The 22,638-nt window shown below is 46.3% G+C and overlaps 1 protein-coding gene across 1 annotated transcript; it reads right to left on the bottom strand.

Moving 5' to 3' along the window:
• Positions 1-1,850: 1,850 nt before the first annotated feature.
• On the bottom strand, positions 1,851-16,560 carry LOC121144120. Its single transcript, XM_040757455.1, has 3 exons — positions 16,413-16,560; positions 14,305-14,720; positions 1,851-3,990 (listed from the first exon to the last, which is right to left on the bottom strand). Exons 1-3 carry the CDS (start codon positions 16,558-16,560, stop codon positions 3,868-3,870), a joined length of 687 nt encoding a protein of 228 aa, XP_040613389.1. The 3' UTR covers positions 1,851-3,867.
• Positions 16,561-22,638: the final 6,078 nt, after the last annotated feature.

Here is a 22,638-nt window from a genome sequence, read left to right as displayed (position 1 = left end):
ATTAAAGGCATGTGCCACCAACGCCTGGCTGGCTTTTTTTTTAATGATTTATTTATAGCCTGTTCAGTTGACCAGCTTCATCACTGGTTCCTAGGTAGTGTACCCAGCCTGCTGCTTCTATCGGCTGCCCTATGGGATGTTGAAATTGGTTTTCTGGTGGATACGTGTATTTCTGATATCAATGCCGTCCTCAGCTGAGGCTCCAGACAGGTACCCAGAGTGCCTTTATGAAGCTTCAGGGCACGCTGACCAGGAATCACATGGCAAGTACCACTGTACCACAGAAGTCCAAGCCGAGGAGATGGCCCGAAATCCAGTACTGCTCACTTCCACCAGCAGAAGCTGCCAGGCTTCCTGTATAGAACCTTTTCTCATTCTGTTTTAGTACTGTTTTCCTATTTCACTAAACTACCACCACCTTAGATCTGAAAATACACCCAAGGGGCTACTGAAACTAACAACGCCTTAGATCTGGAAATATAACCAAGGGGCTACAGATTTGAGAACTGTAAACACTGCTTACTTGGAACAGTATTATTGATACCTCCATAATGAAAATCGAGGCAGCAGGCCACACACTCTTACTGTTGGACATCCAACAGCATCTTCACCCTAAATGTTCTATTGTTGGTATGCATAAAATTTACCATTTTAGCTAGCCAGTCCTGTGGGCGTCAAGTACATTCATATTGGACAACCATCACCCTCCCCAAATGAAACTTTGTAAGCCTTAAGTACAAACTGCCCACTTCCTCCCTGCTCCAGACTCTGGTAACAGTAACCTTTTCTAGGATCCTCAAGTGAGTGAGTCATACAGTATCTGTTCAAACAGTTGTGCCTGCCTTCACTTAGCATAGTATCATAGGTTCTGGTGGTGTGTCACAATTCCCTCCCCCTTTAAACGCCTACCGTTTTAATGTATGTACGCATCCATCCACTTGGGAGGCTTTTACCTTTGTGCTACTTCTAATAATGCCATGAATATGGATATGCAAGGCTCTCCCTCAGACCCTTCTTGTCACTTCCTTTGGACATGCACAGATACGTAATGAATATATCGACCAAATCTACGTATGAGGTTGTGGGTCCCAGAAGCTTCTTACATCACTTCTCATGTAACTGAATCAAGCTCATCTGCCTTATACCTAAGAACTACTCACAAGTTTCCTTCCTGTTACCTGGCTGGTCTGGCACTGTGTAGGCCAGGCTCACACAGACCAGTCTGGCTTTGAATGCATGGGGAATCCTCGGGCTTCTGCCTCCCAAGAGCTGAGATTACAGGTATACACCACACCCAGTTTTTGGGAAACCCCAAAAATTTCAAAGACCGTAGGCTTAGGTGAACTTCTGGAGTCACTGCTTTAGTACTTCTGGCCCAGCCTGACTCCTGCCCAAACTACAGCCAATATTGTGATAGTTTTGTAAGCTTCTGGGAATGCCTGTGGATGGGGTATTATTTTGATTACATTAATTGAAGTGGAGGAGTGGCCATTGTGGTTGGCACCACTGCCTAGACAGGGAATCCTGGACGGTGTAACAGAGGAGGAAGCAGGCTGAGCACTAGTGTGCATACACTCATTGCTCTCTCCAACTATGAACAGAATGTGGGCAGCTGCTTCAAGCTTCTGATGCCTGGGCTTCCCTGATATGATGGGACTCTAATCTAGAACTGTGATTTAAAACAAACCCTTTCTGGGGACTGGAGAGCTGGCTCAGCAGCTCTGGCTGCTCTTCCAGAGGACCCGGGTTCAATTCCTTGCACTCACAGGGTAGCTCACAACTGTCTGTAACTTCAGTTCTAGAGGATCTGGCACCTTCACATAGATATGTATACAAAACACCAATGCACATAAAAGTAAATACATCTTTAATAATATAAGTAACCCCTTTCTCCCTGGATTTGCTTTTGTTAGGGCATTTTATTACAGCAACAGTAAAAGGAACAAGACAACTTCAATGACCCATGCACACGAGTGTGGCTTCTGAGGTCAAGCTCGGGCAAGTAAGAAACCTGATGGATTTTTGTAAAGCCAGTAAGAGGAAAAACAGGAAGGTCAAGAAGGTGGTGAAATCCACACGAAAGCCAAGCGGTCCTTCTTCAAGCCTTTTTTCCACCTGCTAAAACAATGAAACTTGAGTGTTTCAAATTACTTGAAGACTCACCAATCCCAAAATGCTCCCTTGAGTTCTTTCAGGGTTTCTGTCAAAAGTTCCTTTCCAAGGAATTTCAAGAGCGGCCCTCCCTCTCTGTAACTGATGAAGAGCAGCCTAGCTCGGGTTTATGAGAAATTGTGAGTGTGAAGACACTGAAAGTACTGGGCTGTAAACACAGTCAGTGTGTTTCTGACCAAGCAGGTGTGACCCAAGTCACTGCTGGCTCGGCTCCCTTTAGGGTGGAGAAGGAAAAGAAGAAAGAAACCAAGCCAGCAGAGAGACGGTGAAGGCTCCCAGTGTCTGGTTTTCTTCATTCTGTCCTGTCCTAGTAGGGAGATGGTCTAAGACACTAAGTGACAATGTCCATTCCTAAGGTTCAGCATATGCTACAAGTCACGTGGTTTTGCCCGCCCTGGCCCGTGTGGGCCCTTGTTGTAGGTAAGTTCTCTTGGGGCCTGACCCCATAAGTCATTGCTTGAGTTCCTTCACTCCTCAGCCAGCCACAGGGAGTAAGGTTCCCAGGCACACACATTAGCCTGTGAAGAGAGAATAGGACTCTGTTTAAGCTGGGAGCCTAAAAACACATTGCATGTGATTACCTGGGCCCTGCAGTGAACTGTGACCCAACAATGTCACCAACTGTGGTACTCACTGATTTGTCATATCCAGGGTCCTTGGGAAAAGGGGTGACTGACAGAATGTGATAAACCCTGGGATCTCTAAGAACCCTTCCCCCTATTCCAATTATAGTTCCTGCATGTCTACACACTTGACTTGAGTGTACATGGAGAAGCCAGAGGTAAACCTCAAGAGTTCCTCCTCAGAAAACTGTCCACCTCGATATCTTTTTTTCTTTTCTTTTTCTTTCTTTTTTTTTTTTTGAAGTTTCTCACTATGACTTGTGGATTCAGTGAGGTTGGCTAGCCAGGAAAGGAAACCCCAGGGATCTGTCTGTCTCTGCCTTCCAGCATGGGGATTACAAATGCATGCTTAGCATGTCAGGATTTCTAGACGGGCACTGGGGCCCAAACTCAGGTCCTCATGCCTGCACATGCACATTAGCGGCACAGCCATCTTCAGAGCCCCCAGCCATGGTAAATTTTAGGTGATGAGGACAGAAAACACATGCTCTCTTAAGGCTCTACACTTCCACACAACCATGGCACTGGCTGCTATCTAACTTCATATCCCTGGAGCTGACTTGTGCTGCTGTCCTTAGTTACTTCATAGAATAAAGTAATTTTCATGTAGAGGAGATATCCCATAGTGATTTTTTGGGGGGGAAGGGAGTCACATCACTGTGCATTCCTAAAGTGTGGATAGAATTTCATTGATGTGATAATCGATAGTTTGACACCTAACCCTAATCTTCTCCCTGTCTAACTTTGAACATCTAACAGTGCAGGGCTAAGTGCAAAGCTGTCAAACAAGCTACCCTCTTCATTTCCTCAATACCACTCTCGATATACTGACTTGTCCTCAGGACTTCCCTCGTATCCATCTCCCAAAGACCCAGCACAAGAGTATTCACGCCCCAGGCAAACTAGTACTTTATTTATTGCCCATTACCGACTGGAGCCTAGAAGAGGTAAACGCAGGAACGCCGTGAAGTGTCCGGTCCTGCCCCGGCGTGCCACTTCCCATTCCTCTTCCGCCTTCCGTGACGAGACTTCTTGGAAGGAAGAAGGCAAGATGGCTGCCATCCTTCAGTTATCACAGTACTGTACCTTTAGAATGGACAGCATCAGCACTGTGATAACTGAGCCAGGGCAGCCTGTCAGTCACCATGTCGGGCAGGGGCGGCCCTCCCTCCAAAGGTGCCGGTGGAGTGAAGGCCTGAAAGAAAGACAGGAGGAAGCGGAAGGAAAGGGGTAAGACATGGCAATCACCCTGAATCACACCAGAAGGCAAGCACATGACTTGTACACACCCGTGGAACAAACAACACACCCATGGAATAAACACACCCGTGGAATTCCTCCTGGTGTTCGGCCATCACATGCTTCCCGGTTACGACTCCCGTGCTCACAAACCTCATCTCCACAGCCTCATTCGTGCAGCCAGTATTTCTTCAAGGAAGATTCCATTTTAAGACCTTTCCTAGAGCAGGGCTTGCTGAAGCACACCTTTATCCCAGCACTCAGGAGGCAGAGGCAGGAGGAGTTCTGGGAGACTTGGTTCCATAACTGAGCATGACAGTGTTCTTTGAGGCTGCCTAAGAGTGAATGGTTTTCTGTGTTTCACATAATCTTCACATAGTTAATGGAGTTAACTGTGAAGCCCTCACCAACTCACCTAAAGAGGGATTATGCAACTAGGTTAGGCATTAAGACCACCCTACAGACAGAAAAAATAAACCAAAACCACAGAGGAGCTGGGGATAGAGATGACGAGAGCCCTGGTGTACATGTATGAAACTGTCAAAGAATAAAAAGGACAGACAGACTGACTGACTGACAGACAGACAGACAGACAGACAGACACACACACACACACACACACACACACACACACACACACACAGCTGGAGAGATGGCTCAGCAGATAAGAGCACTAGTTGCTCTTCCCCAGGACCTGGGTTCAATTCTCAGCCCCTACATGGTGGCTCACAAGTGTCTGTGACTCCAGTCCTAGGGGCCCTGTGACTCCTCCTGGCCTCCTTGGGCACTAGGCATACATGTAGTGTACAGACATACATTCAGGAAACACACACATACAAAATAGAAATAAAAATAAGTCATCCTACTTCAGGAAAAAACAACAACAAAAGAGAACAAACTGCTGATATAGAGAATCTTATAATGAATTCTCTTGGAGAGAATCCATTCCCAGCACCCACATGGTGGCTCACAACCATCTCTAACCCAAGTTCCGTGGGATCTGCTGCTCTCTTCCGGGCCCTGGGGGCACTGCACACACATTGGTGCACTAGCATACATGCAAACCAAAGACTCACAGCCGTTAAATAAAGAGAAAGCTGGGCGGAGGTGCATGTCTTTAATCCCGGCACGCAAAAGACAGAGGGAGGAGGAATCTGTGAGCTCAAGGACAGCCTACTCTACACAGTGAGCTACAGGACAGCCTGGAACACATAAACAAACAAACAAAATCTAATTTACAAAGTTTTAAAAACCCAGATACTGAGACCTTAAGTGATTTACCTAAGATCTTATAACTAGGTTAAAATGCAGGCCTCAATTCATTTCTGTAGATTGGATTAGGACGTTTTCTCCCCTGTTCATCTCATCTCAGCCAGGATATTCACTTTAGACCACTTACAAACATTTCTTTCTTTCTTTTGTTTCTGTTTTTCGAGGCAGGATTTCTCTGTACTGTTTTGGAGGCTATCCTGGAACTCACTCTGTAGATCAGGCTGGCCTCGAACTCACAAAGATCTGCCTGCCTCTGCCTCCTGAGTACTGGGATTAAAGGCCACCACTGCCTAACTATTTTTTTTAATGTGCATTGATGTTTTGCTTGCATGTGTATCTGTGTGAGGGTGTCAGATCTCGGAGTTGTGAGCTGCCACATGGATGCTGGGAATCAAACCTGGATCCTCTCGAGGAACAGTTAGTGCTCTTAACCCCTGGACCACCTCTCCAGCTCCTATGAACATTACTGAATGTCTTGTTTTAGTAACCCAGACCACTTAACAAAAATTAGTAGTTTGTGCTGTAGGAAGCAATTCCTTCCAAAATAATACACTATTCATCTCGCTGCCCTTGATGCTGAACGGTCATGTGCTGACACTACCGGGCGGTGGTCAGTGCGCCCAGGGCGGGTTTTTCACTATGGTTTAGGTCAGTTCCACAGTTATAATGAAACAAGGCTAAATCTTTGGAATGCCTTATATAATATGATGATGACTTTTGTTTGTTTGTTTGTTTTTTGAGACAGGGTTTCTCTGTATTGTTTTAGAAACTGTCCTAGAACTCACTCTGTAGACCAGCCTGGCATCAATCTTAGAGATCCTCCTGCCTCTGCCCTCTGAGTACTGGGATTAGGGCATGTGCCACCACCACCCTGCTGGAATACTTTTTTTTAAGGCAACACACATATCACCTTATTATTATTTGTTCCTTTGAAATTATTTCAGGGATGAGCCCTGCTTTTAATAAAGGGTACACAAGAGGCTGTGCATGACTTTAGTCCCACTAGGGGAGGCAGAGGCAGGTGAATCTCTCTGAGTTCTGGCCATCCTGGGTTACATAGTAAGACTTTGTCTCAAAAAAAAAAAAAAAGGGACAAGAAGTCTCTAAAATTGGAATGGCAGCATCAGAATGCCAACCTATTAAAGCCATGATTCATTGCAACTTTCCGCGTCAGTCATAATGTCTCAAACTGTTCCAGCATGAGCAGAGCTTGACAGGTATTTAAAAAATAATCATGTTTTCAATTAGGAATTTACTCAATTTCAAAGGCCCATTATATGCAGATCAGACATTAACTCTGCCTCAAATAAGTCAGATAGATGAATCAGTTCTTTAGATCAGGGTCAGAAACCAGAATAGCACAGTGAGTCTAGCTAAACAATTAACTCTATGCACTGTGAAACTGACCTTAATCTTTAGAAAAGTAATAGCAAAATGACATAATCCACCTCCACAGAAATCAAAAGCAATCTCTCCCAAGTACAAAAATAGCTAAAAGTTAAGGAGCCAGCATGCAGGGCTTAGCAAACTGATGTAATACCGAGTTTGGTCACAAGGTGGCAGCCAAGATTAACACAAAGAGCGAGCAGGATCCCACAATCCATGTTTCCTGGAAATGGTTGCGTGTTTTCACCCAAATCATAAACATGTTATGTGAACAAAGTTATTTTGATTGTTATAAGGGAAAATTTTGGAGAGCTGAACCACTAAAAAGTATAAAAATACTAACAACCAATTTCTCCTGACCGCAGGGTCTGCTCCACATATGGAAAAATTGGTGAACCCCATTCACTTAGTTGAGGTCCCTGGATGGGTAACACTGTAACTGGATGTCTGTAACTCCAAGAGGAATTTAATGTGTGTCATGTATGTCAAAGCTGAAGTTCACTATAGTAGCCAAATTCACTCTACAATGGGTAAAATAACTACATGATAGTTCCTTTTTGTTTTTGTTTTTTGTTTGTTTGTTTGTTTGGTTTTTCGAGACAAGGTTTCTCTGTGGATAGTTCCTTTTTGTAAAACTTGGCTTTTCTCTTTCACTATTTTTACACTTAAGTTAGGAAAAGAAAGGCAAGCACTCAAAATAAGAAAAACATTCGTTGGGCTGTGTGTTGTTGCGCATGCCTTTAATCCCAGCACTCGGGAGGCAGAGGCAGGCGGATCTCTGTGAGTTTGAGGCCAGCCTGGTCTACAGAGTGAGTTCCAGGATAGCCTCCCAAACAATACAGAGAAACCCTGTCTTCAAAAACCAAAAAAAGAAAAAAGAAAAAAAGAAAAAGAAAAGAAAAGCATTCACTATTATCTTAGACCAATTGTGAAGAAGTCTCAAGGAGAAATATGGGTTTGCAAAATGGCCCTTTATGGTGGCATGTCTGCAGTCTGAACATTCAGGAGGCTAAGGCAAGAGGCAAGTAGTCTAAGACCACCCTGGGCATCTTAGCAAGGCCCTACCTCCAAAAATTAACAGAAAAAGAGTTGGGGGTGCAGCTCGGTGGCTTGTCTCACATATGTGATACCCAAGGTCCAACTCTCAGTACGTCAGAATGGAATCTTTCCTCTTGGAAATTCCCTTTCTAAATGTATACTCTTGTAAAACTAAATCAGAAACACTTCTTCGATATATTCCCCTTTGCAAATGAAAATTATCTTAGTCAAAAACAAGAGAGCACAGATACGCTACAGCAAGGAAGTCTATCACACTCTAAGAGAGGACAAAGACAGTGACATGACATGCGTTCCTTCAGGTGGTAAACTCAGTTCTCATGTGGAAAATGACAGCACAGCCAGGCATGGTGGCTCATGACATGAGCACTCAGGAGGCAGGATGACTGCTTTGAGGTCCGGGTCAGCGTGAGCTACAGAGTGAATTCTAGGCCAATCTGAAGCAGAGAGGGACAGACCCTGTCTCAAAAACAAACAAACAAAACTAATCCCACCAAAGATAAAAACACAGCAAAGAGAAGAACCAATTTCTTCATAATGCATGCACAAAAAATTCTTAAAACTCCAAGTTGTTCACTGACAATGCCGTGCCTTAAACCTTGCCCCTGAATGACACAGAATACAAATGGTCAGACTAAAGACACGTTTCACCCCTGCCATCTGTAAGCTAAAAAATTAACACATGACCTAAAACCATTAAATGCTGACTGTATATTACATAACTGCAGGCCTATTGCCTGTAAGTTAGAATGTTTTAAAACTGTTGCTGGCTATTTTAAATTCCCAATCCCTTCAACTTGAAAAAAACCATAAGCCCACCTCAATGACAATATTAAATATTATACCAATGTATTAGGAGCAGGGGACTAGACGTCTGTACCTGCCGGGCTTGGAGCATGCAGTATGTATACGTAGTATGCACCTTGCTGCAAACTCTGCTACTTTGCACTTTGAGAAACTAATTTGCTAGCTGGGTGTGGTGGTGCACGCCTTTAATCCCAGTACTCTAGGCGTGGAGGGTTGAGGGTGGCACAGAGGCAGGTGGATCTCTGTGAGTTCCGGGCCAGCCTGGTCTACAAAGTGAGTGGACAGCCTGAGCTGTTGTTACACAGAGAAACCCTGTTTTGAAAAACCAAACCAAAAAAAGAAAAAGAAGAAAGAAAGTCTAACTTGTGTCAAAGATTTGTGGGAAACCTGGAGAGGGTAATAGTTATTTTTTTCTCCCTTAAGGGGAGATTGGTTAAAAGCAAAGCAAAAAGTCTTGTTCAAAGCCAGCCATGACATTCAAGCACAGCCCTCACCAGAAGGGTAGCACTGCTCCATTCTCTCTGAAGACTAGCCTCAGGAAAGGCCCCTGGCGCATCGGAGCAGGTCTGTGTGGATGAGAACAAGTGAGCACCCTTTCAGAGAAGACACGTACAAGGTTGCACAGGCAGGGGACTGGCAAGGTGGCTCAATGGGTAAAGCCACTTGCTGTGAGGACTGGCGCCCCGAGTCCCACCCCTGGGGACCTCACGTGGTAACAGACCTCCACAAACTGTCCTCTGACCTCCACACAAGTGCCATGGCTCACAAGTGCCATAGCAGAACACACACACACACACACACACACACACACACACACACACACACACAATTCAATTTAATAACAACAGTTAAGGACAGCAAAGTAAAACAAGCAAAGAAATTAAGTGTTGTTCCTCAAGATCATCATGATTTTAGTACGAAAAGACTCTGAGACTAAAAAGAAAGTACTCTGCCGCACATGCTCTCTTCTAAGAACCTTTCCTTTTAATGCACGTGACTCAGTGTTAAGTGTATTTAGTCTACTCAAGTTACTTTACTTTCTGAGTCTGCTCTGGATTGCATTTTATACCCCAAATTTAGATTTTATAGTTTACTCACAAGTTATTTCCACTCCATGCTTATCTCTATAGAATATGCTTTTACAATAATCAAAACCATACCAATGGAGTATTACACCAGTAATCCCTGCCCTTGGGAGGCTGAGGGAAAGAACACATTTGTTTGAAGCCAGATTGGACTACACAGTAAGTTTAAGGCCAGGCTAGGCTACAGAGAAAGACCCCATCTTAAAATAACAACAACAATAATAACAGGGGCTGGAAAAATGGCTAAGTATTTATGAGCATGGCTGTTCTTCCAGAGAATCTGGGTTCAATTCCCAGCATCCACAAGGCAGCTCCCAGCTGTCTGTAACTCCAGCCTCAAAGCATCTGATGTCCTTGTCTGACATCGTACACAGAGATGCATGCAGGCAAAACATCCAAACACATAAAATAAGTTAAAAAATTAATAAAGATATACAAATAATAACAATAAAAACAACAAGTCAAGCAAATAGCTTCTCTTACAAAGTTACTCATTACAAATAAAAAAACAAGATTAATTGTTGCTAGCCATAATCCGAGCACTAGAAGTTTACGGTTATGGCAGGGAGATCTGGAGTTTATGGGTGTCTTGGTCTATATAACAAACCACTCCTATCAAAGAACTGAACTTCAGAATGATCACTCACCACTAGCCATCCCTAAAAATGTCTGATGGTTTTCTGCTAGCTGACAATGTCCTCTTTTCTGTGGCACTGCCATTTAAATGTTGGGTCTTAGGTTTTGAAATTCCCCTAATGCACAGATAAATGGAGTAATACCAAGACTTAGCACTGATCTCCAATGCCAGAGCCTTTGGACTAGACTATAAATACAATCACACACCACCTCTCTGCAGGGCGGACCATTCCCTATCCCTACACCTGTGACATGAACACATTTCTACCGGTAAGGCATGCCACAGTGACATCTCACTCAAGTGGGGACATTGCACACCCTGATACTGTGTGTAGGTAATACCTAGTCAACTCTTTCTGAAGTCACACAATGTTCTTTTCATGTCCCTTCAAAGCATATATCAGTCATGCCCACAAGTTCAGCAAATATTGACTCTTCATTTCTCTGGCTACCAACAAAATTGTGTATTTGATTCCTTTCTTTATATCATATTGGACAGTTGTCATTTATAAAATAAAAAGACTGCATACTCAGGAGGCAGAAGCAGGTTGATTTCTGAGTTTGATGCTAGCCTGGTTTATGTACTGAATTCCAGTCCAGCCAGAGCTACAAAGTGAGTATGTCTCTAAACACAAGCAAACAAATGCCCTCCCAGTGCCATTACCTAACTTCTTCAGACAAAATGAAAACCCCCAAAACAGTGCTCTTTATTTTTTATTCATACCATGAGGTAGTTTTTGAGGGGTAAGGGGTAGGAAATCCTAGGAACTTTAAAGTAGGGGCAGAAATTAAAAGACAAAGAAAATGAAGGTAACGGAACTAATGGATCACCTTATCAACACTGTCATAACTGCTACCATGTCACCTTGGATTTTCTGATACGTTTTGTTATTCCCTTTTAAAGAAGCAGCTGCTGGAAGGTCCGTCAGTTCTTCCAAACTTCCCACAGTTCAATGCTAGCCCCTTTAGAAACTTTCAGGTTTGTTTTAAACCTCCTGAAAAGCAGAAACTGGGAGCTCTTGAGCTAGAGTAATACCTTCAGGTGCTTGGGTCCCCAAGTCTTTAAATGCATCATGGCAATAGAAAGCAGACAGTTGATCAGCCTCTTTGCAATTAATCCATGCCCATATAAAGATGGATTACTGTGGGCCAAAGTAGCCCCAAAGAGGCATGGTATACAGTGGCTGCCAAGGCACACTGTATCCATGAATAGAGTTAAGATGTTAAACAAAGTAAGACTTATACAGTTACAAAGTTTCATATGTGCCTTTAAATTCTCTGTAGCCACATTTTAAAAAATACAATTATCTTGGTGTGATGGTTCACATCTTTAGTCCTAGAACTTGGGAGGCAGAGGCAGGCAGATCTCTGTAAATTCCAGGTCAGCCTGGTCTACAAAGCAAGTTCCAGAATAGCCAGGGCTACACAAAGAAACCCTATCTCAAAAACAAACTATCAAACAAATGCCCTAAAATTAAATAAGGGAAATATTAATAACCTGCCTTTCTTCTCTCTACTGTCTTCAATACTCCATACTATATCTTGCATTTAAAACTGGAATCTTGATTCCAGTACTGAATTTTCAAGAGATATTCAATCTGTATTTAGATTCCAAAGTATATGCACATAGTTTAAAAGGTAGACACATATGCTAATGTTTGGTTCCCAAACACACTTAAGTTTACAATACCTGAGCCAAGTATGGTCTTTAAAAATTGAATAAGTTCAAAACTTCAACTCCTCAGCCCCTCTGTATTTTCCATGGCTGATGCCCAGGGTGGCTAGGGCCACTGTAGTGGCAGATACTATCCTGTCAGTCACTTGGACTCTTTTAAACAGGAATCAGAATAAAAGACATTACTCCACTCACCACCAAGTCTTGCTACAGTATATACCAAGTGTTCTAGTGTTTTCATTTCCTATAACACTCTGCTAAGCAGCTGTTTCTGGAAAGCCTGCTGGTAAGGAGAAAGGCAAACCACAATCCAGGGGTATAATGGAGACGTTAAGATACCAGCCAAGTATAGTGGTGCATGCTTTATGCACCCAGGAGGCAGAAAAGGTGGATCTCTGTGTTCGAGGCTAGCCTGGTCTACAGAGTGAGTTCCACGACCACCAGGGTTACTCAGAAAAACCTTGTCTTGAAAAACAAATAGAGATACTGGGGCTAATGTCCAAGGAAAAGGAGAGAAACCTTGACACTGGGGCTTCTTTGTCTAGGACATTAGTCACCCTGTGAAAGTTACAATTATTGTTTACACTAAGTCTCTCGACTTACACAGAACAGCTGTCACTGCATACTCACAGTCTGCCCTTCCTAGCTTCTATAAGATTGTAACACTACTCACAATCCCTCTCTTACACACACAGAAATGAGCTTCTGTTTACACACCAAAACACACAAATAACAAACAAACAAACACCATACCAACTTAGCATTCACTAGCCCCATCTCTCAGCCACCCTTGAGAAAAGCGTTTAGTAACACTCCAACAGTATTCTCTTCCCTCTTCTAGTGTCAAAGTTCACTTCGTTCCCCAAGAGCTGATTTAAAAGTTGATCTGGTAAAGGAACTGGATTCCTAAGGTAGTTCTATTTTGAGTCTTCTTCCTGTTCTGAAGCTAAAGTTGGAAGGGTTTAGGTGGTGATGTCATGGAAGAGAGAGGTGACTTTTTCAGAAGGGTCTTCTCTGGCAACTCTGGGGACACTTAGGCAGTGAATGACTGCTCCCTTCTCCTTCCCACTGGAGTCCCAGTTAGTCACTAGCCAGGAAGAAAACGAATTCTAATAGCAGGCAATCACACTTGCATATTTTATAAGTGAGACATAATAAATGAAAAGATAGAGAAGAAATATGCCTAACTCTAGGAAGGGGGGGTGACTATCTTTCTCCACCGACTCCCTCCAAATATCTATAAGGCTAGGGGCAAAGGGGGCAGAAGAAACAGCTGTTAGGAAGAATTTAGGCATTCCGTGTTGGAGGCTCAGAGAGGGGAATGTTACTGGGGTATTCGGAACCGGAACCCTAGGACACCCCCCCCCCCCCGCCCGTCCAGTCCCTTCTCTTTCCCTCCCTCCTATAAGAGACTTGGGGCTGGGTGTGCCTTCTGCTTGGGAGGCATTTGGCTCTGGAGAACGGCAAGGGGCCAGGGTGCGGCCCACAGGGAATAAAAGCTTAGGCCTGGTTCTGGGCTAAGTTTAGTGGAAGAGTAGAGGAGATGGGGAAGTGCAGATCTGAGTGGAAGACCCGCTGTGGAATTAAAAAAAAAAAAAGCCCACTGGGAGCAAGGGGCATCTCTTTCTCAACTTAAGCCCAACAGTTCATTGCTGGTGGTGTAGGGAAAGGGGGAAAGAAGAGAAAAATTCTAACGTGCACTGTAAACTGCAACTTCTTGGGGACTGGAGAGCTGACGTACCAAACGCCATCAGCAGGTGAAAAAAAAGCACCTTTTACCAATTCTGGGGTGTCGAGGTCTCGCCAAGCCCTAGTGGGCAGGTCACTGCCTGGCTTCTTCGCTCACCTCGCCTCCAAAGCGGGAAGAAGCATAGGTGTGGTCTTTCTCCAAGAAGGTGGCAGCTGGCTACTCGCAGCGAAGGAAAGGATTCCTCACCGGGAAGGAGGGGAGGAGCCCGGGGTCAGCTGTGGCCAGGAGCCAGGGTCTCCGCCAAGTCCCCTCCCCCTCCTGAAAACCGACCTGGACCAGCATCGATTACAGCAACACCCTCTCACCTCCCCAATAATCTAGCTAACAATAATAATAAAGCCAGCCCGTCTGGCTCACGCTTAAAAACAAACAAAACCCCAGACCTCTGAGCGATAGAAATAAACAGGTGAGTCCAGGGATCCGCAGGGAAAGAGCGGGGATGGAAGAAAGGGGGAGGGGGCGTTCCCGAACGTGCGGGGAAACCGAGGCTCTCTCACCCTCTCTCCACTCTCCTCCCTGTCTCCAGGAGTCTGCGTGACAGGCTACGAACCGCAAACCCCACTGTGACAGTCTTCCCGCAGCCCGCGCCCTCCGCTTGCCTACCCTAGGTTCCCGCGTCCTGGCTTCGGGGACCGCGCGGGGCTCGCCCGCACCCCGGCCCGCCGCCGCCGCCGCCGCCACCGCGGGGACTCCTCTCTTCCTCTCTCCGCCTCCTCCTCGCAGACTCCTCCCGCCGGATCCGTCATGTAAACAACATCCCGGCTCTATTTCCAGCGGCCGCGGGACGGCGAGGGAACCGCGCCAGCGCCCAGCCACCGGGCGGGGGTGGGGAAAAGCGAGTGCGCCACAGCTCCTGGCCGGCCCCGCGCCGCCGCCCCGCGCTGTCCACCGCCTACCCGGGCTGGCGCCGTGCGCTCCTGGGCATCCGGCCGCAGCCTCCGCCCCCGCCGCCGCCTCCGGGCCACGGGGCACCCGGCCTCCCGGGTGCGAGCGCCGTGTGCGCGCCGCACAGTCGCTCTCTGCGCCCGGCGGGCCGGCCAGGGCGCGCCATCAGCTCGGGCCCAAGAGCGCGGCACCCGGAGCGCGCACACGGACACCGCCCCCGCGGCCGCGCGCGCCCCGCACCCACCTGCGCCCTCGGGGGTCCCGGGGCCCCCCTTCCTTTGTTCTTCCCGCTATTTGCATGAGGATTATCTAATGACGCAGCGAGGCTCGCCACAACGTGACCGTCGCCATTTTTCTGTTTTTATTCTAGCTCTGCCATGTGATAGATTGGGGAGGGGGGTGGAAAAGGGAGAGAGACAGGATTGGGGAAAAAAAAAAACCAAAAAAACTTCCGGGTCTCATGACCGGGAAGGGAGAAAAACAAAAGGGAGACCAGACACAACTCTCGGCGAAGGCCGTGGTGCGTGTGCGCGCCTGCGCGCCCGCGCCCGCCTGCCTTTCGGTGCCTGGGAGCCGGAGGCTGGGACGCTCAGAGCATCCTCCCTCCAGGCCGGTGATCCGGGCCAGGCATGGCCAGCGTGCTCCATCCTTCTGCCGGGTATCCGGCTGCCTGCCCTTGCCTGGCTCCAGCGGCCCAGGGTTCCATTCAGTTGACAGAATTGAAAGATCGCTGCATTTCCTAAGTTGTAAAACAGTTCTTTTCGACCCTAGTCCTTGCGACCACCGCGTGGCGAGTGCACGCAGAATCGGACCAGTTCAGATTTTCTTTCTGCCCTCCTTTCGCTCTTTTCCTAAAGCTGGACGCACAGCTTAGGTGTGATCTGTGGCGCTGGTGACTTTAGTGGTGAGATGGGGGGGGTCAGAATATTGAGGTAGAATTTTTAAATAAATGGTTATTGAATGCCAGGGAGGGTTGAGAAGACAGTTGCAAAGCACTGGGCAGATTCGTGTTTTGCCGTGTTAATTCACATGTGAAAGGTGTCCCGAGTTCACGCCTGCTGAAAGGATAAGTGCATGGAACTCTGCCAGGTCTCTAGGTGACAGAATTTGGTGCTTTAGGTTACTAGTGTGTTTCCAGGAGCTTTCACTTTTGTTTTCTTCTCTGAGTGCCTCTCTTATGATTGAAAACAGAAGTGGTCAAGTGGAGCATTGACTAGGGCACGGCAACTTACAGATGAAGAACACAGCACAGCCCCTGGCCAGATATTGTATTAGACCCCAGTTTGGATCAAAGCGCACTTGCTACCTGAGGGTGTGAAGAGGAGCATAGTTCTGTGCTGCTGAGGTTCTGTTTGGTAATGTGGTAATGTTCGTGTGCCTAGATCCTTTTTTTTTGTTTGTTTTTGTTTTTGTTTTTGTTTTTCGAGGCAGGGTTTCTCTGTGGTTCTGGAGGCTGTCCTGGAACTCGCTCTTGTAGTCCATGCTGGTCTTGAACTCATAGAGATCCGCCTGCCTCTGCCTCCCGAGTGCTCCGGGTAAAGGCATGTGCCACCCCCCACCCAGCTGTGTGTGCCTAGAACTTAAAGATGGAGAACTCTCAGAAGTGCTGACCCCTCAGGACTGCTGCGGGCTCATGGCCTCTCTCCGACCTCCCTCCTTTTTTGTTTTTTGTTTTTGTTTTGTTTTGTTTTGTTTTTTATCGAGCGACCTCCTTTCTTGAGATTTGACTCAAATACATGTGAACTCATCTCCCTTTCCCCTTCTGCTGGGGTACTTGCCTTGTCATTCAACATGGCTACATGTTTGCTGCCAAGTGTTTCTGTTACGTTCACGGACTTGACAGGTCTCCTCCTTGGGCCATTGTGTCCTTGTAGTATTTATTTCGTGGTGCCTTTCATCATCAGTGTTCAGGACAATGACTGTCTTTTCTACTACTGGGGACAAGCTTTGAGAAACACAACTATCTGCAGTCATCACTATTTTCTTCTGTGAAAGCCGAGGGAGGGAGGCCTGAAGCAGACCTTTCCCACAATCCCATCCTGAGCAGTCTAGGAAATCCTTTGCATGTTTCCGGTGAAGGTTGAACACTGGAGACACTTCATGAATCTTACACTTTTGCCGACCATTCTTGGCAGGCTTCTTCAGTTACACATCCAAGCAAAACATGCTTTGTTCTCTCAGTTTCTTAACTAGCTGATCTTCCCCCATCTTATTTTTACTGTATTTGGCTCCTCTTCTTGAAATTCTTTCTAGTTCAAATAAATAAATTAGTTGTGCTAACTCTTGCTGTTTTGCTTTCATGGACTAGACTACAGATGCTTAATGAAGTTTGAGCAGTGGTTTAATCTTGTTGAGTCTGGAATCAAATCACAGGCTCCGTGTTTTCCTTGGGAGGTGGAAATCGAACCCAAGAAACACGGCCCCTGATCGGCACCCCGAGTCACAGAACCTCTAGATCTGGCATCCTGTGAACTAGCTGTGAATGCTGATGGTGAGCAGGCCGAAAGGGCTGTTGAAACGATGCTAGCTTCAGGACAGGATGCCCAGATTTACAACTTCAACCGATTGGAAAACAGTACAATTCTATTTACAGCTCCAAGGAGCTTTATGTATTGCTAAAGTCGAGGTCATATATATCTGGACCTGGAAGAGTCTGTTGCATAGCTGACTTTATTTGTGTCTATGAATAGGACAAATAATAGCTGGAAGCCCCCACGTGCCACTCCAGATAACAGCAGGATGGTCATAATTTAGCTATAACACCGCCAGCTTTCACTGAGGTGGGGAGAAGCCTAATTATATAACTAAATCATATGTTCTTTTGACTATAAAGCTGAAGAGAAAAGAATGGATAAAACTCCAAGAATGTTATAGGAAACACCCCCATGTCTCTCGCCATCAATATATGAGTGCTCACACATCATTCTGAAGGTCAAACATTAGTCCTCAAGATTACTACGTAGTGGCTGATTAGATGAAATACTTAACAGGAATCCCAATAATCTCCTTCCAGTTGTCAAGTTTATACTTGAAAACTAATAATCACTTGTGTCCTAGTGAGGGTATAGACTTTGCTGTCATTCATTAGTTACTTAATCACTTGTGTCCTAGTGAGGGCAAGGGCTTTGTTGTCAATTGTTAGTTACTTTTGTGTTGCTGCCATAAAACACCATGATCAAGGCAACCTACAGAAGGGTTTATTTGTGATTGTAGTTCCAGAGAGACAAGGGTCCATCCTGGAGCGGGGGCATAGCAATAAGCAAACCTGGCAGCCGATGCAGGAAGCTGAGAGTTCACATACCCGGCAGCAAGAGAAAGCAAATTGAATGAAGTAGGGAGCTTCTAACTCCGAAGCCTGCCTCCAGGGACATGCTTCCCCCAGTGAGGTGCCATGCTGTAAGCCTCTCCAAACAGCACCACCAACTGCAGAGCAGGTGTCCAAATGTCTGAGGCCATGGGGAGCCCCTCCCCATCCCCTCACCCCCTCCTTCCCTCTCTTTGGTTTTTCAAGACAGGATTTCTCTGTGTAGCCTGGCTGTCCTAGAACTCACTCCATAGACCACGCTGGCCTTGAACTCACAGAGATCCACCTGCCTCTGCCTCCCAAGTGCTGGGAGTAAAAGCCACCACTGCCTGACTGACATTTCTCTTTCAAAGTGGAAGTCAGTGCTGAGCTCAGCTCTGACCATCCGTTAACTGTGTCTTCTTGAGCAAATTACCTATTGGTTGTGGTTTTTCACTTCTTTACCCATACGATGAGCGTAACACCTAGCTTTAAATTAGGAGACTTTTTAAGATTGAAGTTTAATAAAAATACATAGGAAGCACTAACCATGGTATCTGGAACATAATCTTCACTAAAGAGTGCCTATACCAGCAGTGGCTCATGCTCTAATCCCAGCACTCGGGAGGCAGAGGCAGGAGGATCTCAAGTTCCAGGCTACCCAAGACAATATTGCAGTAGGAAGACCCTGTCTCAAATACATAGTAGGAAAATTCAACACAGTTACTACTAGTGAAAAGTTCTGTTATATAAAATAACCCAGGATAGGTTCTGCCCTCAAGACATTCCTATTGTAACCTTGGAAAGATGTATGCAAATGTCTAGACAAACAGGTGGGCTGGAAAAACAAACCAAAATACTGCCTACAGTTTTTTGGTGCTCTGCCTAAGATGCAGTTAAGATCTAGACTTATCACTATCCACACAATAACGAAGCCTGGGGTAGCATATGCAAAGCGCTTCCTTCTCTGAAAAATGAGGAGTTATCTTTTCATACCAATGAAGAATATTATCTTTGAAACTCAATCTAATTGGTGTGGTTTTAAAGGGCAGTTTCTCAGTGGGTTTCTTTCACCCATGAAATGTATGCCAGCTTGTATCTTGGAGAAATGTAGTTAATAGGAAGCACTTCTGGTTGTTAATTAATTAAAACAATTTAATCAAGAACCATTTTCGAAGGAACCTGTGTTCCCAGCCCCGAGTCAGGTGCTAAGAAACAAGCAGGATGAAGATAAGGACTTTGCTCTGCACGAACTCATAATCCAGTTGGACTTTATTAAACAAATATGTATTCATTGTTCAGCACGGAGAATTCAGCAATGGACAAGACACTGAGCTTCGTCTATTGGGAAACCTGGCAAGTTAATAATACCCATATTTGTTCAAATTCCTCAAAAAGTGTGTGACTGCCTGGTGATAGCCCACACCTGTAATTCTAGCATTTGGGAGGCAAGAGAGAAAGACTTAGGAGTTGAAGGTTATTCTCATTTATAAAACGGGTTTGAGACCAGCTTGGGTTACACGAGACCCTGTCTGGGGAAGTAAAGAAGTATAAAAATGAAAAGTGTATGATTGGCACATCGTTTGAGCAAGAAAAAAATGTACCTATAATGTATGCCTTTTCAAGTCTTCATAAAGCTTTTGTTTCTCAAGCCAGAAATGACCTTAGAAAAGATAGTTTGATCTCAATAACCCAAGTGAATTTGGGAGCCTCACTTACATAGCAGTGTGCTAGTTTTTCTTCTGTATGTGTGTGTGTGTGTGTGTGTGTGTGTGTGTTTGCTTTTTGGCGACTTGATACAAACTCTGGTCATTTGGGAAGAGGGAACCACGATTGAGAAAAATCTCCCATCAGATTGGTCTGTAGACAAACCTGTGGGGCATTTTCTCTATCAATGGTTCCTGTGGGAGGGCCAAGTATGGTGATATTTTACTTATGAGCTAACAAACCCTTAAAGATCAGAATGCAGAGTTAAGCCACTGCTAGCCACATGCCTAGTTAAGAGCTAAGCCACTAGTTAGCCATAGAGGACAGGCAGTGGTGACACACACCTTTAATCCCAGCACTCAGGAAACAGAGGCAAGTGGATCTCTGTGAGTTCAAGACCACCCTGGGCTACATGAGAGTGAACCAGTCTAAAAGAGAAACAGAGCTCACACCTTTGATCCCAGAACTTGGGATGACATGCCTTTAGTCCCAGCACTAGAGAGGAATATAAGGCAGGAGCTCAGTGAATTCTCAGGTGGTCTGAAGTTTGATATGTGCAGTCACTCTCAGAACAGGATTGTCCCCCTTTGGTCTGAGTCTTGGTAGAGGTAAGAACTCTCTAGTAGCTTGGCTGCTTTGCTCTTCTGATCTTCAGCTTGAACACCAATATCTGTCTCTGGGTTTTTATTATTCGTGCTACAGCCAAGAGTAGTGCCATCCCTGGGAAAGTGGGCCTGGATTGTATAAGAAAGCAAACTGAGCAAGCCACAAGGAACAAGCCAGAAAGCAGCACTCCTTCATGGCCCCTGCTTCAGTTCCTGCCTTGGTTTCCCTTCGTGTTAGAGGGTGAATTTGTAAAATGTAAACACACCCTTTCTGGCCTGGCGGTGGTGGCGCATGCCTTTAATCCCAGCACTAGAGCGGCAGAGGCAGGCGGATCTCTGTGAATGGTTTATTACTACTCAGGGTCATGGTGATCTCGGGGTTCATGGCCCTGTTGCAGCTGTGGTCTTTGCTGATGTCAATGGCTCCTGATACCACCAAAGGCCCAAAAGATAGGGCTATACAGAGTTGTCCCCGCCCCTCACTAGGACACTAGTGAGAACTAAGTGGTCCTGTCCCTCAGTGACTGCAGTGCTCAGGAGAGAGAGAGTCCTATACCTCACCTGGGCAGCACAGTTCAAAGGGGGAATGGGTGAGCTGGCCCTGAGGGCACGAGAATGGAAGAGAGGGTCAGATCCCTCTCCTCCGCCATGTGGTGGCATTGATGAGGGAAAGTTGTCTTCTGTTGGGGAAGTCCTGTGTATATGTCAATAAAGCACTGTTGGCCAATAGGGAAGCAAGATAGGTGGGACTAGGAGTCCAGGAGGACTCTGGGTAGGAGAAACACAGGGAGTCAAGATGTAACGCCATAGGGATAAGAAGCCCGGAAAGTTCTCCAGTAAGAGAAATACTTAGATTAACAATTATAGGATAAATACTTAAGTCAGAGCTAGCCAGTAAGAAACAAGCAAGGCCAACAGCTTCATATTAATATAGCCTCCTGTGTGTTCATTTGGAACTGATGCGGCTCTGGAACCAGGCTGGCAGGAAGGCTTTCCCATTACAGTCTTCCTTCCCTCACCCCTCACCACCTGTAGCAGGTGGGGAAGCTGACCCAACCCCTCACCAGCTGCAACACTGGGGCTCTGTGTCTCACTTGGGCAGCACAGTAGAGTTGACCCTGTAGGCAGGAGTGCAGGTGAACCAGCCTTGGGGGCATGAGAATGGGATGAATGGGATATCCGGTACCGTCTCCCTCTCTGTGGTGTGGTGGTGGATGCAAGGGGAAGATGCCCTCCTCCCTCACCCCTACCACCTCCAGCAGGCACAGGAAGCTGCGGGACTGGGGAAAGTGGGCCCTGCCCCTCACCTGGGCAGCACAGTCAAGCTGTCCCTGTTGATGGGTGGGGAGATGGTGGTGAGCAGGCCCCAAGAACATGAGAATGAGAGATCTGGCCCCACCCCTCCACTGCTATATGGTGATGTGGGTGGGGCACAGATGCTCCCTACCCCTCACGGCCTGAGGCAGGTAGGAGAGCTGACCCAGAGGCCATAAGGTGACCCTACCCCTCACTAGGTGCAACACTCCGGACAGTGGCCTCTGCACCTAGCCCCGGGCAACATTGTAGAGCTGGCCCTGCTGGTGTAGGTGTGTGTGTGTGTGTGTGTGTGTGTGTATGTAGAGAGAGAGAGAGAGAGAGAGAGAGAGAGAGAGAGAGAGAGAGAGAGAGAGAGAGAGAGAGAGAGAGAGCCAACCCTGAGGTCATGAAAGGAGAACCAGTCCTGCCCCTCACTCATGGCTGCTAGCCAGGGCAGTGCCAGAGAGCTCATCCTAGTCATGAGGATGGGGGAGAGCTGGCGGGCTGACCAAGCCTGCAACTACCCAGACCATAACCAGGGTCATAAATTGGTTGACCCCATCTGTGATCTTCTGGAGCACATGAAGTGGTTGGTCCTGCAGACCCAAAGCTGTAGGATCTCCATGACACAGGGCAGCAATAGGATATCCAAGAAGAGGCCCACAGAGGTTCCAGTGTTGATGGTGTAGCGGAAACCAGAGACCTGGAACCAGGCCATACTTTGCTATGAACACTTGCAAGTAAAGATACATGAACAAGCCGGGCGTTGGTGGCGCACGCCTTTAGTCCCAGCACTTGGGAGGCAGAGGCAGGCGGATCTCTGTGAGTTCGAGGCCAGCCTGGTCTACAAAATGAGTTCCAGGACAGCCTCCAAAGTTACAGAGAAACCCTGTCTCGGGGGGAAAAAAAAAAAAAAACCAAAAAAAGATACATGAACAAAAGGGTTTACTGCGTGAGTTACTGTGTCACACTGCAGCTTCCATGGTGAGATATTTCTTTCTTTTCTCTTAAATTTTATTTTATTTTGGGGGCTGGGTGGGGGTAGGTTGCAAGGACAAAGGGTGGATATGAGTCAATGGGGAAATGAATGAGACAGAGAAAAATGAAGTGAAAGACACACAGAATTAATAAAAAGTTAGCCAGGCATTGGTGGCACATGCC

This window comes from Mesocricetus auratus, unplaced genomic scaffold, assembly GCF_017639785.1.
Source record: "Mesocricetus auratus isolate SY011 unplaced genomic scaffold, BCM_Maur_2.0 Super-Scaffold_100014, whole genome shotgun sequence".
NCBI classification, from domain to species: Eukaryota; Metazoa; Chordata; class Mammalia; order Rodentia; family Cricetidae; genus Mesocricetus; species Mesocricetus auratus.
The sequence above is the reverse complement of the archived record's forward strand: the minus strand, read 5'-3'. Positions and strand labels throughout refer to the sequence as shown.